The 16,901-nt window shown below is 38.6% G+C and overlaps 1 protein-coding gene across 3 annotated transcripts; it reads left to right on the top strand.

Annotated features, from left to right (window-relative positions):
• Nucleotides 1-7,487: 7,487 nt before the first annotated feature.
• fgf17 (fibroblast growth factor 17) lies at nucleotides 7,488-14,335 on the top strand. 3 transcript variants are annotated; one of them, XM_058636518.1, is made up of 5 exons: nucleotides 7,488-7,863; nucleotides 7,965-8,001; nucleotides 8,206-8,350; nucleotides 10,066-10,172; nucleotides 13,582-14,335. In XM_058636518.1, the coding sequence occupies exons 1-5, from the start codon at nucleotides 7,832-7,834 to the stop codon at nucleotides 13,870-13,872; spliced, it is 612 nt and encodes a 203-aa protein (XP_058492501.1). In that variant the 5' UTR covers nucleotides 7,488-7,831; the 3' UTR covers nucleotides 13,873-14,335. The 3 variants fall into 3 exon arrangements, with proteins under 3 accessions (XP_058492501.1, XP_058492500.1, XP_058492499.1); XM_058636517.1 differs by having other exon boundaries at nucleotides 8,203-8,350; XM_058636516.1 differs by having other exon boundaries at nucleotides 8,173-8,350.
• The last annotated feature ends 2,566 nt before the right edge of the window (nucleotides 14,336-16,901 follow it).

Here is a 16,901-nt window from a genome sequence, read left to right as displayed (position 1 = left end):
CAAAAACTCTGTAAAGCAGCAATTTAGGACCGTCATTTTAAGATAATCATTGCCCAAATTCACTACAATTTGTTTTACATCATTATATTAACTGTCAAGAAATAACTTGATCAAGCATTGCGTCCCCCTGAGAGGAGTTATTTAAGTAATGTTAATAATTAGCATACACCATATTCTGCAAATGAACTGGGTTTATAATATTATTATATTATTATATATTAATGCACAAAGAGGCCCTGGTATACAAATAAAAAAGCTGTAACTAAGCAAAAACATGAATTAACCTCAAAATTACAGTGATAGAAAACTTGGATGTTAACAAATACTTTTGTGTTGTTTTCTGTATGGTTTATTGGGAGTTTAAATCAGACCAACCACTCTATCCCACAGCAAAATAAATGCAATGGCCTATGCACAAGCTGATAAATTGATTTGTCCCAAAATTAAACCCTTGGCATAAAAGTTTCTTTTCTTTATCTCCTCTTGTTGCGTCTTTCCTTTTTTAAATATGTTGTACTTTTCACAAAATTGTCTCAGCTCTTTGGATCCCCCTCTCACACTGGGGTCCCAGGCAATCAGGCCTGCATTGTCCACTGTTGGACAATGTTTACATTTATCAAAACACAAATTCAATTATTCATTTTAATATTCAAGGGTTTGTGATCTTAATGGAGAAGAGCTGAAAACATGTCTCCAATTACTGATCGTGTGACGTAATTACCATGATCGATAACAAATCTAGTGGTCAAATCAAATATTTTGTATATTTCTTATAGCAGTGAAAGGAAAAAGATGGAAAATCTTTTTACATACATAGGTATATGTTAAATATATTGTCAGCTAGAGTATAAATAGTGTGAAATGTAAAGTGTAATTGAGATATAGTAATGCTTCAATTACAATGTGGTCATCCAGTAAAAAGTGACTTCTGGTACTGGTGAGAAAGTTTTCACTTCAATAAATCAACATCCATCCATCCATTTATTTACCGCTTTTGCTGTGCCAATCTCAACTGACATAGGTCACACCCTGCACAGTTCACCAGTCCATTGCAGGGCCACATATAGAGACAAACAACCATTGACTCTCACATTCACACCTATGGTCAATTTAGAGTGACCAATTGACCTTATCCCCATATTGCATGTTTTTTGGACTGTGAGAGGAAGCCGGAGAACCCGGAGAAAACCCACGCACACACACGGGGAGAACATGCAAACTCCATGCAGAAAGGTCAAGATTTAAGATTAACTTTATTGTCCCACCAGTGGGAAATTTGTCTTGGGCCCTTCACCTATGCTGCAGTCATGAAAAAACAACATATACAACATTATACAAATACAATACAACAGATATTAAAATGACCCTAATGGTGAGTAATTTTTTGTATCAACACCGTGAACTCACAGACCAACCAGGGGTCCAACCAGGGTCTTCTTGCTGAAAAGGTAAGAGTGCTAACCACTACACCAACCATGTGGTCCCCAATAATTCAACATGGCTAACTTAATTAGATCAGTTAAAAAACAAACAAAAAACCCTCTAATGTCGCCTGACTGAATTTGCCTCTCTTTTTTGGTGGCATGATGTCTTCAAAAGAGAAAACGAGTATAACTGCATGTGTGTTAAGTAGTGCAGGCCAGAGAGAAAGGGGAAGGCAAACAAGATTTGCCTGTGTGCTTTAGGTATGGCCCTAAAAACTCACTGCTGTGTTGTTAGCACAGCAAATCACCGTCCCCAGCGTCCATACACAAACCTACGCCCTTACATGATGGCATCAGAGAGGCGACATCTAGTGGCTTTTGTATACATCCGTGGCTGTTGCTTCCATTTTAAATGACTTGGGACAAATGTCAAAATTAGACACAACAAGGCAATCAAAGATGGCAGACTTCACCCCATCCACGCAACAACTCTCTGTCGGCTTATATGTCTTTGTGGCGCAACAGTAGAGCGTCTGACTCCAGATTGTTCAAATCCTGTCAGGGTCAGAAATCTAAAAAAGCTTTGGGACTCCAGCGAACCATGGTGAGGGCCATTATTCACAAATGGGGAAAACATATAACAGTGGGGAACCTTCCCATGAGTGGCTGGCCTACAAGAATTACCCCAAGAGTGCAGCGACGACTCATCCAAGAGGTCACGAAAGAACCCAGAACAACATCTAAAGAACTGCAGGCCTCACTTCGCTCATAAGAAAGCGACTGGGCAAAAATGGCGTGCATGGCACAGTTCCAAGGTGTAAACCATTGATGACCAAAAAGAACATAAAGGCTCGTCTCACTTTTGCCAAAAAACATCTGGATGATCCCTGAAGTCTTTTGGGACAATATTCTGTGGAATGACGAGACAATAGTTGAACTTTTTGGAAGGTGTGCGTCCCATTACGTGTGGCGTAAAAGTAACACAGCATTTCATAAAAAGAACATCATGCCAACAGTCAAACGTGGTGGTGGTAGTGTGATGGGGCTGCTTTGCTGCTTCAGGACCTGGGCAACTTGCTGTGATTGATGGAACTATGAATTCTGCTCTGTACCAAAAAGTCCTGAAGGAGAATGTGCGGCCATCAGTTTGTGACCTTTGTAACAATGATCCAAAATACCCCACAAGTCCACCTCTGAATGGCTTAAAAAAACAAAACAAAAAGGTTTGGTTTTTTTTAGTGGCCTAGTCAAAACGGCGGTTCATGCTCAGAAAACCTCCAATATGGCTGAATTAAAACAACTCTGCAAGGAAGAGTGGGCCAAAATTCCTGCACAGCGATGTGAAAGACTCAGTGTGGCAACAGATCTACCAATTCCACAGTGATGACACCAGCGACATGATTTGAATACAAACTATTCCACAACCTATGACTATCAAATCAAATGTTGTCCTTTTTAGCCACTGTCACCACAGGCTGAGGAGCTAATCCTGCATTCCCAGCTTTCTACATTTAGAAGGATTTGACCTATTACCACTGAGCCACAGCTCATGGCTATAAAAACTATGTGGATTAGTTTGATGTATATGGGATTTGTTAGAAGGGATCCATCAGCTAATGTCAGGAGGTAAAATATATAATACGGTTGTCTTTTTGTTCTTAAAACATCAAATCCCTGTTTATTAGCTGAAGACCACGAGAAGGTTTCCATACAGCGGAGGCTGTAGATCAGGTAGAGAAGATTTCACTTTTTTATCATTTAAGGATCATGCTTAATTGATGTCAACTGCTGTCAGATGGTAGTGGGGATTGTCTTTTTTTTTTTTTATTCTACTTGCTTTTACTCTATTTTGTTGACACAATAATCATATGTCATTGCATGTTTTACTCTGTATCTCTGTGTATGTGACAAAAAAAAATATCTCTGAATCAGATGATGGTGATCAGGATGGTGACAATGATGAAAATAATTCTCACAGTCACTCAACGTCAACCATTTATGTCAAGGCTCCAGGATGTAATTGTAGAGCTCTAGTCCCCCATTTTTCCTTTCCCCACAACCGGCTGAGGCAGATTGGCTGCACATCTTTGAGTCTGATTCTGTCAGTCATTTTTCCTTCTTCCTGTTAAAAGGGAGTTGTTTCCCTCCACTGTTGCTTAGTGCTTGCTCATTGTGTGAACTGTTGGATTCCCATATAAACAATTAAAAAATGACATATATATATATAAAAAAGGTAATTGTTGTCTGGTAATCTGTGGCACTTTGAGCATGTGTATCTTTTTTATGTGACGGTAGAGGAGGCTGGGATCCCCTTGCTCAACTGTAATATTTTAGCAGAACTGCTTGCTAATGTTTTTCATTTCACAATAGAACCAAATGGTATTTATATAGCACTTTTCTAGTCTTAATCACTCAAATCTGCTTTACACTGCAGTTTTGCCATTCACCCATTCACTCACACTTTCATTTCATCCAACTAAGTTGGAAGACACTTCCAACTAAGTGTCTTCCAACACTTAGTTGGAAGACGACTTGCTCTACCACTGATCCACTGTCGCACCCAATGTGAAGTGAAAGTGAAGCAAGCGTCCTGATTCATTCTTATTGGCCACAACTCAAGTATCCTCAACTGGCACATGGTGTACATGTTGGTGTGTTAGTATGGACACAGATTACTTCCTGATACAGAGCTGAAACACATGTCTGGATGAAACATCACCTAAACATCACCTTCAAAGGAAAACATAGTGGAATTCAGCCTTATATTCCTTGTCCTGTCACTACTCAAACACTATTGTGTCAGAGATGTTGCTCTGCTGCAGTTTACTACTCCAGTGACCGAGACAGGGGTGATGGGGGGGTCACAAGAATGTGAGAAGGGCAAGATGTGACGGCACTTGGAGCATCAAGTTACACTGTTGTCCATGGACACAAAGAATGCCTTGTCTGCACTAAATATAGTATTGGGGTTTAAACTAACAGTTATTTTCTTCATCAGTCTGTTGATTATTTTCTCAATGAATTGATTTCTAGTTTTGACTAAAATGTGAGAGGTTTGTGCAAAATGTAGATCATTGTGGTTTTGTCCATAAACCATATTGAGTTTACTATCAGAGGAGCAAACAGACCTTTTTATTCACATTTAAGGAACTTAAATCATTCAGAAAAATTGCTTTAGAAAATGATGATTAATGCATAAATCAGTTATTCATCAATTGTTGCAACCCATCTGTTATTTACAATAATTCTCTTCTCTTCTCTTCTCTTCTCTCCTCTTGGAAACTAATTGATTTCAGAGGAAATCCAGGAGATGGGGAAGAGGAAGGTGATTCGCTGATTACCCAGAGTTGGAATCTTTTTGTCTAGATGACTTGTTGTGGCTCATTTCCATGAGCTGGAAGTGTGGCTGGGCCTGTGCTCTCTCACCTCTCTGTCAACCCCACGAGGTGTGATTAGGCTACTTCATTTCATAAATACAATGCTACAGTAATGATTGACATTAAAAGCACATAGGGGGAGGCATTAATGAAATATTTGTCGAGCTCCGCCTGTGTCTCCGCCTGCACTTCCTCTTTTCCCGCCTATGTCTCTGGCATGCAATCACCTCACCTGTGTCAAACCTGCTCTCAATCTCCTCGTCACAGCAGCTTTCTTATTCACTGGATCTGCAGTCACTCATCACCAGATCACTGAGTTTAACTCTACTGTCTGCTTGTTGTTGGTGTTTTTGTGTCCTTTTGTGTTCAGACCCGACCTTCATTTGCATGCTGCCTCACCACCACCGACATCCTTTTGCACTATTCTTTTGTTCATCGTTTTTAATAAATCATCAAAAGTGCTACGCCTCCTTATCTGCCTGCTCTCGGTTCCTTACCGACTCCTCACAACTTGATCTCATATTCCATTCCAATAGCAGGTTTGCAGTTTGTTTCTTTCCAGTGTTGTTGCTGATGCTGGAGTAGCAGTCATTACACCAGGGGTGTCAAACATAGGATACATTTCTAATGCACATGTGTCAATGGTAAAACAGTAGAGCAGCAGCAGGAGTGAATGTTCTCTCTCTGAACTGTCCTGTGACTATGGTTCATGTGATGGGACAGATGGTGGGAAACACCATTCTGCAGGTACCCATGACTCCTGCAGTATCAAGATCCAGAACATACACAATTATACATTATTATCATCATTATTATTATTATTTTTATTAAATGTTTTTATTATTATTATTGTCATTATTATGGTTGTCCTTGTTGTTTATTATTCATGCTATGTTTACATTTTAATACTATAAAATATTACAACCAATTCAGAACCATCCTGACTAAACTCAATGCAAATGTATATACACATACATTTTTGACTCTAGTTCTGCCAGAGATGTCTGTTGAGTTTCTCTTCTCTATATATAATATTGTATGGTTTAGATAATGTATGTTATGATTTGGCGCTATATAAATAAGAGAGAGAGCAAATAAGGAATGAAAAGGGGACATGTGTCTGGTTGGATTTGAGACCTAATGTTCTGAACTTTATTGACAAAAAAACATTGACAAAAGGCATTTTTCAGGAAGCTCAGCATCAGTCTCATGAATTGAAGAGGAGAGAGACCACAAACCACAGAGTTAATCACTTTAAAAATAATTTTTTTGATATAAGTTCATCTGCACTGTAAAAACGTCAGTAGATTTTACAGTGAAAAACTGTCAAACCATGACAGACAAAGACTGTAATCTTAAAAAGAGTTTATTACAGTTGTTGTAACAGTGATATATCGTAAATGTATATAATTTTTTTTTCACAAGCGTTTGCACACACTTTGCACACACTGTACTTTTATATTTTTATATTTTGTTGGGTCTTACATTTTGTTGTGTCTCATTAAGTGTTAAGTCTCTTGTTTTGTCTTATTTAAATGTTTAATTTTTTTTTATTGTGTACCTCAAGCCGGGAGTCTCTGCAAAAATGTTATTATGTCCTCATAATGACAATAAAACTTCTTGCTTCTTGATTCTTGATTCTTCTTAATTACGGAAATATCCCAAACCTGTATCTTTTGTGTTTTTTTTTGTAAACAATACATTTTCTTACTGTTAAACTTATTAAACCATTGTGTTTATTACGTAAAAATACCATAATATTTATAAGAGCCAAAATGTCTGGCAACCACAGCTGCCAGTTTTTACCATAAAAACAAGGTTGTCAAATAAAGTAGTATTTTATGTTAATAAATGCTGTTTTATTTCATGGAGAAATCCTTTACTTATACAGTATTTTCACGTTAAATATATGGCAAAACATTGTTACTTTTAATTAAAAACAATGTTATTTATTTAGCGTAATTTAAGAAAAAGTTCTACCGTATTTATTACGTTAGAATTCTGGCAACCACAGCTGCCAGTTTTTTACCATAAAATTCTGTTATTAAGTGTGCATATGATTTTCCTGGATTGCAGGTGTTATTTCAGATTTGCTTGCTTTCCACAGCCATTTGTATTTGCAACTCTGGTCATTCAGGGCCCATCATTTGACTTTTGCTTTCTTTGGTTATAGTGTAGCAATCTGGTACATCTGGTTGGTGATCATTGAATAGGTGCGTAAGTAACTTGGGAGACAAAATAGTGGAGGCATAAAATAAACATGCTGCTAGGTTCATAGACAATCCACCTACACTGCAATTGACCATGCTGCTACACCTCAGCACTACTGCACTGTGTTACTCTTTATTCTAATTTGATTTAGACTCTTATTTATAACTTTACAGAACCTAGTAGACTGTTTTGTGTTTGAAATTGAAATTATTCTATCAGTTACATCAAAAGAACACTGCTTACAAGACCTTTATAACATGTGAAATTGAAGATAAATCTAGTATTATTATTTATATTTGCTTAAAGGGTAATTCCTCTTGTTTTTCTTCACATCAGCATTTCTCTCACCCATGAAATCAATGTTATGGGTGAGAGAAATTGTGCTGTGCCCACCCACAGGAGGAGGAGGGACTTTCCTTTACAACATTTAACCAGTGAGCAGCCTGGTCCCGGTGAGACAGAGAGGGCTTTTTAAAAGGAGAAATTGACAAACCCAAGCAGACCTACTGTAACACAGAGCCGGGGATCTCTCCTCACGTCTGAACCCCAGTGATGCCCGGGGTTTTCCTTTTATACTGGATATATCCAGTGCTGCTGCGCTGCGCGGACCTTTCCAGGAGCTGTGCGTCCTGCAGTCAGCTGGATCGGCAGGTTTGAGAGGCTTCATGTGAGAAGAGTGAACTCCAGTAGACACCGTGTTACTGTGGATGGACAGCGCAGAAGTGCATTTATCTCTGGATTTATACTCACCGCGTTCATCAAGGATTATCTGCCTCACTAATCCGGCTCCTGGTCGGATGACATTTTAAAAAAAGGAGAATGTATGGAATAAACCAGCGCTGTATTTACATGTAAGGCCATAGAGAGGAGTGCGACTGCGACACTTCGATTGTATGATTGAAACAAATGTAACAGCTCTTCATTTATTTATTATTTCTTGTTACTCCTGCAGATCGTTTCATTTTTTCGTGCTGTGGTGTCATGCTCAGGTAAGTGGAGAACTGGTCATTTGACACAAGAGATTTGTTTTGAAAAACAGGAACAATATAAATAAATGATTTGTTTTAAATTTTAAAATTAATGAATTGGCTTTACACATTCCTTAATCCCAGTTTAGAAAGAAAAAAATTATGTATTTCATTTTTCCCTACATAAAAAAGGGGGAGAATCACCCGTCTCCTAATTTTAAGCAGTATGTGAGGACGCAGGGCGCAGTGACGGACCAGCTGAGCCGCAGACAGATCCGAGTCTATCAGCTCTACAGTCGCACCAGCGGGAAACACGTCCAGATTCAGGGCAAACGGGTCACCGCCACAGCTGAGGATGGAAACATGTACGGTAAGAGCTGAACTTTAACCCGGGCCTGTTCTGCTGCAGCACCCGAGCCCGTGCTGTGGAGCTGCGAGTCTTATTATTAGCACATACAGTATAGCATGTGAGCATGTTATACTGTAATAATGTTAGTATTTGGTCACAACACAGGTCGATGTTGTCCAAGTATAGCTGCCAGTGGCACGTGGATCTGTTCAACGTAATCTAAACATAGCCATCTTATTTTGGGTTAAGTGCAGTTAAAGACTATATGTTTAAAGTTTGGTTTATTTATGTAAAAAAACACATCGATTTTAATCACTTATTAAATTAATTACTAATTATTTAGATAAATGATTAAATGGTTAGTGTGTTATGAAAAACAAACAAACAAAAAAAACAAGTTTTCTTTGTTTCCAAAATCACCGAATCAGATCATCTCAATATGTTTGGTTTGTGGACAAAAAACATTTTAACAATTGTGTTATATGGACTGCTAAATTACTCAAACAATAAGTAACTCATTTATTGATGATGAATGATGAAAATAATTGTCGGTAGCAACCCTACTGTATATGTAACTGCACTTTTAAGCATTATATTTGTTTGGGTTTGGAAATCTGGTCAAAACGAAAACCAACATTGTGATATGTTTTAGGATCTGAAGAAATATGTGATATGTTAAATATGTTAAATGTGCAATTTCCAGAACTTGTTCTGTGACTTGTTATTTGAAAGGCTCTAATTGAGGCGATGACTAATAATGTTTTGTTATTTATTTTCGTTTTTGGTGAACTGCAGAGCTCAAACTAAACATGTCTAATTTGGAAGTTTTGTCTGTTGTCTATTGAACATACGTTGTCTCTTGGTAAAAAAAAAAAAATGCGTGCAACAAATGTGAATGTTGAGATTTTCCTTGAATGTCATGGTTTGGTCTCTGACACAAAGTCTCTGCTGGAGATTGACGTCCTCAGGCACAAGCAGCAGTTTCACCTCTGGCCCGCTTGTCCCTCTGTGAGGTGTTTTCAGGTCTATATGCTAATTCAGCCTCCCTGCTGTACCCATGAATCCATCGTCTGGCAAATTAGCGGCTGATTAGAACAAGTCCTTTGTCTCTACAGGCCCAATACACAAGGCTGTTGTAATGCCCAGTGGCCATAATTAACTGCAAGACAAATTCAGCTGAGGATGTTGATTCTGCTGCCAATACAGCTCTTTAATGTCCAGCAATTCAGTGAAGGAATGGTGGTGATTTGTTAAATTATAAATTGTTACAGGCTCACCCACTCACTCATTGACTGATAATAGTGTAGTGATAATAGTAGATAAGTGTCTAGTTTCATTTTAGCAGATGAACAAAATCTGTCAAACTATAACAGGAATCAAATTGATTTTTATTTTTATTTATATAGTGCTAAACCACAACATGTATTATCTCAAAGCACTTTACAGTTAGGCAGAGAAATCCGAGAAGAGAAACCTAACAGGTTTCAGAGAAGAGAAACCTAACAGGTCACACACTAAACAAGCACTAGGTGTCAGTGGAGAGAAAAAAACTCTGACAGACTCAGACTCAAAGGTTTTGACTACATTTAGCAGTCATTGTTTAGTCTGGTCTAAATCATTTGTGCTATATATCAGTGCTGTGGATATTGCAAGGAACTCTTCAATTTCAAATAGAGTATACATTTTGAGTTTCATTGATACACACTGATATCCCCTTTCCGCTCTTTTCCTTGCAGCTCGCCTGTTTGTTGAGACAGACACCTTTGGCAGTCGAGTGAGGATAAGAGGAGCAGAAAGCAGGCGTTACCTCTGCATGAACCGGAAGGGGAAACTCGTTGGAAAGGTACAATACACATGCATTCTTCTTCTTTTGTCTGCACATAATACCCATTTACACTTATGCGTGTTAGCTTTGAGCAATGTAGATTCTGTGCTTTGACAAAATTAAGTAAAAGATTGAATTGATAATTGTGTTTTCATTCATCCAGTATTACCTGAACTTAAGAAGTGTTGTGGTTTTGCCCTTTATATTACACAGATAGGGGGTCTGCCATGTTGTAATATGGTTGTACCCTGGGTTGGACCAAGGGAAAGGTTATCAGGTTGTTATGGTGTAATTGAAGGACACCGTAATTTGTCATATACCGTACCTTTTATATTGGGTGGGTAAAGTAAATAAATATAAATATAAATAAATTCAGTTTGTTGCAATAAATAGCTTCATCCTTAGATGCAACTAAATCCTTCATACTGTTTATTGAAATATATATTTTAGAAATTCAACCAGGATTTGGGCCAGTTTCTATTACTGAAAAATAGTAAATAATATAAATATAAATATAATAAAAAAAGTGTACTTTTGAGGATTAACTAAATCTTTATTATTATTATTTTATTATAAAATATAATTTAGAAATAGAATAATAATCAATAATAAAAGATGATAAATGACACTCAAACATAAACTAATTATATTGTCAATGGCTATAGTGATATTGTGTTTTAACATGGTTATTTATAGTTATGATTTGAATTTGTATTGTTCTTGCACATTTTAAAGTTTTTGCATTTGTGTATTTTATATTGCTTATTTTATACCATAGTGTAGTGCTGTCTGCTCCCAAACCAGTTGTTGTAACTAGTGATCATAAAGTCTAATCTAATCTAGTATAGACTAATCTAATCTATTAAATTAGTGCTGTCATTATTTGGTCATCTTCATCCAACATCTGTACAGTTCATACACTGCCTGGCCAAAAAAATGTCTTTCCACCTTTTTACAGTAGCTGTTTATTGTTGGTAGTCTTGGCAGTAGGTCAGGTCTAGGTTCAGCAACATTCTGTGCCCAAAGAATGAGGTCAGACTACCTGAATATACTGAATGACCAGATTATTCCATCAATGGATTTTTTCTTCCCTGATGACACGGGCATATTCCAAGATGACAATGCCAGGATTCATGGGGCTCAAATTGTGAAAGAGTGGTTCAGGGAGCATGAGACGGCGCGAGTTCAGTTTTTTTTTTAAGTCCTCACTAAAGTTTGGTCTCGCTGTAAGCTGGACTCATTTAAGTGACGTACCACAACAAAACCTACACTGGTGACAAGGTTTGGATAATAGAGAAGTTTCTGAGGGGCAAAAAGAAAACTGTGCAACTAACGAACGGAACAATGATTCACGACGACCAAAACCCAAGACCAGAAAATGCCACCAAAGACCTCTCTGTGTTGTGTCTCAAAACATTGGCAGGGGACAGCATTTGTATTGTTAAAACAAAAAAATGAGCAAATGATTGACATTTGTAAAGTATTCTTTGTTATCCATATGTATTTATTGTTTACAAAAATGACGCTATTATAGTTATAATTGCACATTGCACAAATTGCTTTCTCACAAAGCAATATTGAGGTTATTTGTATTGTTAAAGCAAAAATGTTGCAGGGCCCCCGGGAAATTTCTTCCTCCAAAGAGGGGGCCCAACAGAAAAAGTTTGGAAACCACTGTTCTAACCTGTTGTTTTAGAAGAGGAGAGTTGCGGACTTCGGAAATCGCTGCTTTTGTGGAGGGGGAAATAGCTGAAACTGGTCGACTGCAGGGTTATTGGTGGATGCATCAGCGGGCCATTCAGAGGAGTTTTGTGGTTTCTCTAGTTTATCATATGAATCCATATGCCATAAGGCTCTGCAGGTGTACTGCCAATGTCGGAGACGCTGTGCTCACTGGACCACGACTCCTTCTGGATCCAAAATTAACCTGTCTCTTACGGGTTACCCTAACCCTAGCCTAACCCTGACCCTTCATTTTCAGTTGGATTGTTTCTTGAGAAACCACAAAACTCCTCTGACAAAACTTCTGGTGGTTTCTGGTGGTTTCTGGTGGTGTAACCCCTCCACAAAAGCAGCGATTTCCTCCAAGTCCGCCTGGTTCTTTCTGCGGAAAAGATGCATTTTCTTGCATATACTTTTTAAAGTCCTGATACTTATGACAATGTGATGGTGATGTGCCAAAAGATGAAGTATCTCCTTTTTTGTGAAACCTATTCTTAAGTACAATTCAAAGAAATGCTCCACAGCCCTCATTTTAACAACTCTCCTCTTCTAAAACAACAGGTTACAATATTACGACTCTATTCTCGTAAATCTACGACTTTATTCTTGAAGTCTGTGGAATTTTTTTTCCTCAATGTGGCCCTAATACTGTGCCTTTTATACATCAGCCAAAGTGTGCAGACATGGCTACTTTGTCTTAAACCTTTTGAGAGCTAGATTATTCTCAGTAGACACATAACCTGTTCTCAACATCCCACGTCCACTAACATACACACTGCAGCTACTGGACGAATACTTCAAGCTACTGTCATTGTTTATTATACGTTGTCAGTCACCACAGGATATGATGTGCTGGGAACAAAAGGCAGATCCTCACAGTCATAGTTGACAGGGATGAAGGGAAAGTACCATCCCATCATGCATTGCTCGCCTCTGTGTTTGGTCAGAAGTCAACTCTCCACTTCCTTCATGGAAATGGAACAGATGGGCCCACACATCTGGCTGACTGCTCCAAATGCAGTATGTGGCTGCTCATGGTTCAGAGGTGTTGAAGGTGTGGCTGCTGTAATCTGGGATAGAGACGCAGTGTTTTTTTCACACCAAGTTGTTTTTTCTCTGATGAGCATTTACGTATTTCAAAATATTGAGTAAGTAACTTTTTAAGATACCTGTTAACAACTTTCAGCAAAATAAATTAGTCTGCAGTCAGGTTTTACATCGTGTAAAGTTGTCGGTGACCTTTGGATTCACATCCCCGGACTTTAAAGACCACACATGGAGAAAATCTGCATTTTTAGCTTACAGGGTCACAGGAGCAGCTGGTCTACATTTATGTTTGTGAGGTAAATCTGAAATCTGGAAGAATTTCAAACACTGTAGTCACAAAAAGCACATTTGAACTTACTTGTGTGTGTCCTGATGTAAAATCACTGTTTTTCTCAATGTACTTTGTGGTGTGGGGAGTTAACAGTATACATAACAATATAGATGACGTGAGGCAGTGCACATGTTCTTTAAGCCCAGGATTGACCAATGGCTTGACATGGATCAGCTGATTTACATATGTTGACGATGTTTTTGTGTGATGTATGTATGATGTATGAACAACCTAAAATGCTTGCTTCTGTACTGTACTGTACTGTATATATTCATTATGAGTCTGTCTTGCTCTAACATGATACACCTTTTCTGTTTCCTCACCCAGCCCAATGGCCGGAGCAGGGATTGCATCTTCACAGAAATAGTGCTGGAGAACAATTACACAGCGTTCCAGAATGCCAAGTATGAGGGCTGGTATGTGGCTTTCACCAGGAAAGGGAGGCCTATCAAAGCCTCCAGGACGAGGGAGAACCAGAGAGAGGTCCATTTCATTAAGAGGCTCCACACAGGTCCACCTCCCTTCCCCAACACAGACCAAAGCAAACACTTTGAGTTTATCCGATTTCCATCCCCACGCCGAGCAAAAAGGAACAGGAAATCACATACTTCTTCCTAACATGCAGCCAAAGAAATGAACTGATGCCAGCTGTGGCACAGGAAGAAACAGATGCTATTTTATTTTTGTATATTTTGATAGATAAGCAAAGGTTAAAATGCCATAAATCTAAAGTAATATTGCTGTAAAATGGTCATGTGTAAATACTGAAAAAGAGTAAAGCAGATGGATTATTTAATTGTCCTGTGTGTATGTGTTGACTGGTTGGGAACTGAGAAGAGACACAGACACAACTTTACTTTTAAATGTAGTACACATAGGTCTAATATGTTTTCAAGAAAAAAAAGTGTTCCAAGGATTTAATAATCTGCATGAACAACAAGCCATGCCGTTTTCAGCTCACTACACAGGTTTCCAAATAATATAGCCCACATTTTTAATGCAGGGATAAACAAAATAAAATGTCTACTACAGATGTTTAAATTATCAACTTTAAAAACAAAATATATTGATGTATATCTGACTTTAAGTGTTGTTTCTTATAGTGGATTCTGTATTATTATATTATTTTAGCAAAAATATTGGTTGTTCACTTTCGAGTCAAAGTTCAGATTTTTTTTAACGTGGTTGTGTGAGGTACTGCACCAGAGTTGAATTTACTCAGCTATAATTATGTTATTCTCCAGCATTCACACGGCAAATTATGCAAATTAGATGATGCCATCATTTAGCGACTTTAGGACAGCCAATAGCTACTTTCCTTACTGAGGAGTTGGCAGCACTGGTTTCAGAGTGTTCCATTTGAGAAACACAAACTTAGGTCTATATCGTATATACAGTATAACCTTTACATGGTATTTTGTGCACACAAACAGTGAAGTAACATGTCTACTGTTAAAAATGAAACAGTACTGTCATGTGCTCGACTGATTTACTGTGAGACAAATGTGACAAAAGGGCTATTAATGGTAAAAGAAGCAGTATTTTCTGACTGCAGGCTGATGTTTGTGGGCCCTTCTGAAAACTGCTCACTGTCTCATACGAACATCTATAGAGACAAGAATCAACATTTTTACATAATGGCTCACAGAAGTTGTTCCACTGCTACCTCCATAAGTAAGTTCAAATGTGTTGAACTTTCTCTGGATGTTTTCTCTGAACATGACTCCTGCAGACAGGGAGCCTGCACAGTGCAGTCAGATGTATGCTGATGCTGTCAATGTGTCAGTAAATGATAAATGATAACATTGATTGATGTCATAGGGACCAGTGGCAACATCATTTCCCCTAAATTGTTCTCCGTTCTTGGGCCACACGATTAGAATTGTTGCCTCACAGCTAGAAGGTCACTGGTTGGGATTCCAGTTCGACTATTGTGGAGTTTGCATGTTCTTCTGTGTGTGTTGGTTTTCTCTGAGTCGGTTAAGTGGGCACTCTAAATTGACTGTAGATTTTGTTGCTGTCTCTGTAAGGCGACCTGTCCAGGGTAACCCGCCTTTCATCAGTCAGCTGGGATTGGCTCCAGCTCCCAGCGACCCTAATATGGAGAACCAAATGGCAGACAATGAATGAATGAATGAATGTTCTCCTTCTTGGTGCGATAAAGAATCTGGAGGGAACATTATGGTGGAGCTAATAGTCAAGAGAAGATTCATCCTCTGACTCCAAACGGAGTATGTTGTGGAAATCCATTTAAAAGTTGTTGAGATTTTTGACTGAACCTCAAATACTTCAGAACCAAGGAATGTTGTTATGACATGTATGACACCCGTCAAATGTTTTTCTTATACCAATGTAACTTTTCCCATGGTTTGCTAAAACGTCAAATAGCAATTTATTTTCCGGAAGAGCAGGCTGCTCTCAGAGCCAGGGGTGAGAAAAAACTCGAAAACAATAGATGATGATGTTTTGTTCAGGACCAGCTTGAGCGTGAGACATGGGAACAGTCAATGGAAAAAAGACGCAGGCAGGATGAGATGAGTCGGTGTCTTGCAGTACATCAACTGTGCAGCAGTTGTGGAGTTCATGCAAACAGCAGTGCTTGTGTCACACATGAGATAAGATTGCATTCGTTGTGTGTATGGCCAGGATTGACAGTGTTGTCAGATTAAAATGCCACAGTTCGTTCAGCCAGCAAATGTCTCTTTTATTAAATTGGGCATGAGGACACACGCCTCACATTTACTCATCATCTGACGGCACTTATGATGGCTATGAATATAATGAGTTCTATTTTTACTACAATGCTCCAACATGTTGATAAGATTAGTTGATGCTGTTCCATAGTGCATACAAAGTGACACAAAAAAAAATACATTACTAAATGTTTATTACTAACATTTTGAGTGATTTTTGTTTATGTAGCTCATTATATAGCTTCCTTATATAAAATCCTTGTTTGAGGTCAAAGGTCAGGGTTTGGGAAGGTCAGCATTCCCTGACAATAGAGTCCTCAACGGGCCTGAAAATTACAACCCGACCCGACCTGGCCCGACAAGCCAGCATGAATTGTCCGCCCGAGCACATGCCGCTGATGCACGGCTGCCAGCTATGCAATATCGTTGGCATTCTGCTGGCAGTGATGTTCAAGGTTTTTGTCTGAGTCGTTCTGCCCATAGCAGCACAAGATGAAGTTCACGTTGGGCATCATAAAAGCACTCCAAAAATTAAACTAACATGCCCGAAGTGTCGGGGGTTACGCCTGCATGCGTCAGGTCTGCCCCTCTCAACCAACCAAGCAGGCAGCCAGATTTCCTCTTCATCACAACAAACATCATATAATTTACAACCTGCAAGAAATGTGTTTTATGAGCGGATAAAAGGGGCCCCGAACCCACCGACCCTTTGACAACTCTACCTGACAGTAAACTCAGGGGCTGGCCAGACGGAAACGGACATTGCTCCACAGTCCACACCATCATCTGTGTCACGATGTCAGTCTCCTCTCTTCAATGAATCCACACAGCAGCCTGTTAATCATAAGTTTGAAAATAAATGCTAATGAGCGACGAATAAATAGCAAAAATCTGCTTTGTCCTAATATTTTAAACATGTAATTACTTTTTATCTCATAATTATGACTTTTCATC

This window comes from Solea solea, chromosome 8 (genome assembly GCF_958295425.1).
Source record: "Solea solea chromosome 8, fSolSol10.1, whole genome shotgun sequence".
NCBI lineage: Eukaryota > Metazoa > Chordata > Actinopteri > Pleuronectiformes > Soleidae > Solea > Solea solea.
This window is presented reverse-complemented; position numbering and strand designations above follow the sequence as displayed.

What these genes read in the sequence shown, in the direction of transcription:
- fgf17 (XM_058636516.1), top strand. Translation starts at nt 7,832, where the DNA reads ATGTATGGAATAAACCAGCGCTGTATTTACAT. An exon ending in TGAGGATGGAAACATGTACG is followed by an intron (nt 8,351 to 10,065) that starts GTAAGAGCTGAA and finishes TTTTCCTTGCAG; the next exon opens with CTCGCCTGTTTGTTGAGACA. An exon ending in AGGGGAAACTCGTTGGAAAG is followed by an intron (nt 10,173 to 13,581) that starts GTACAATACACA and finishes TTCCTCACCCAG; the next exon opens with CCCAATGGCCGGAGCAGGGA.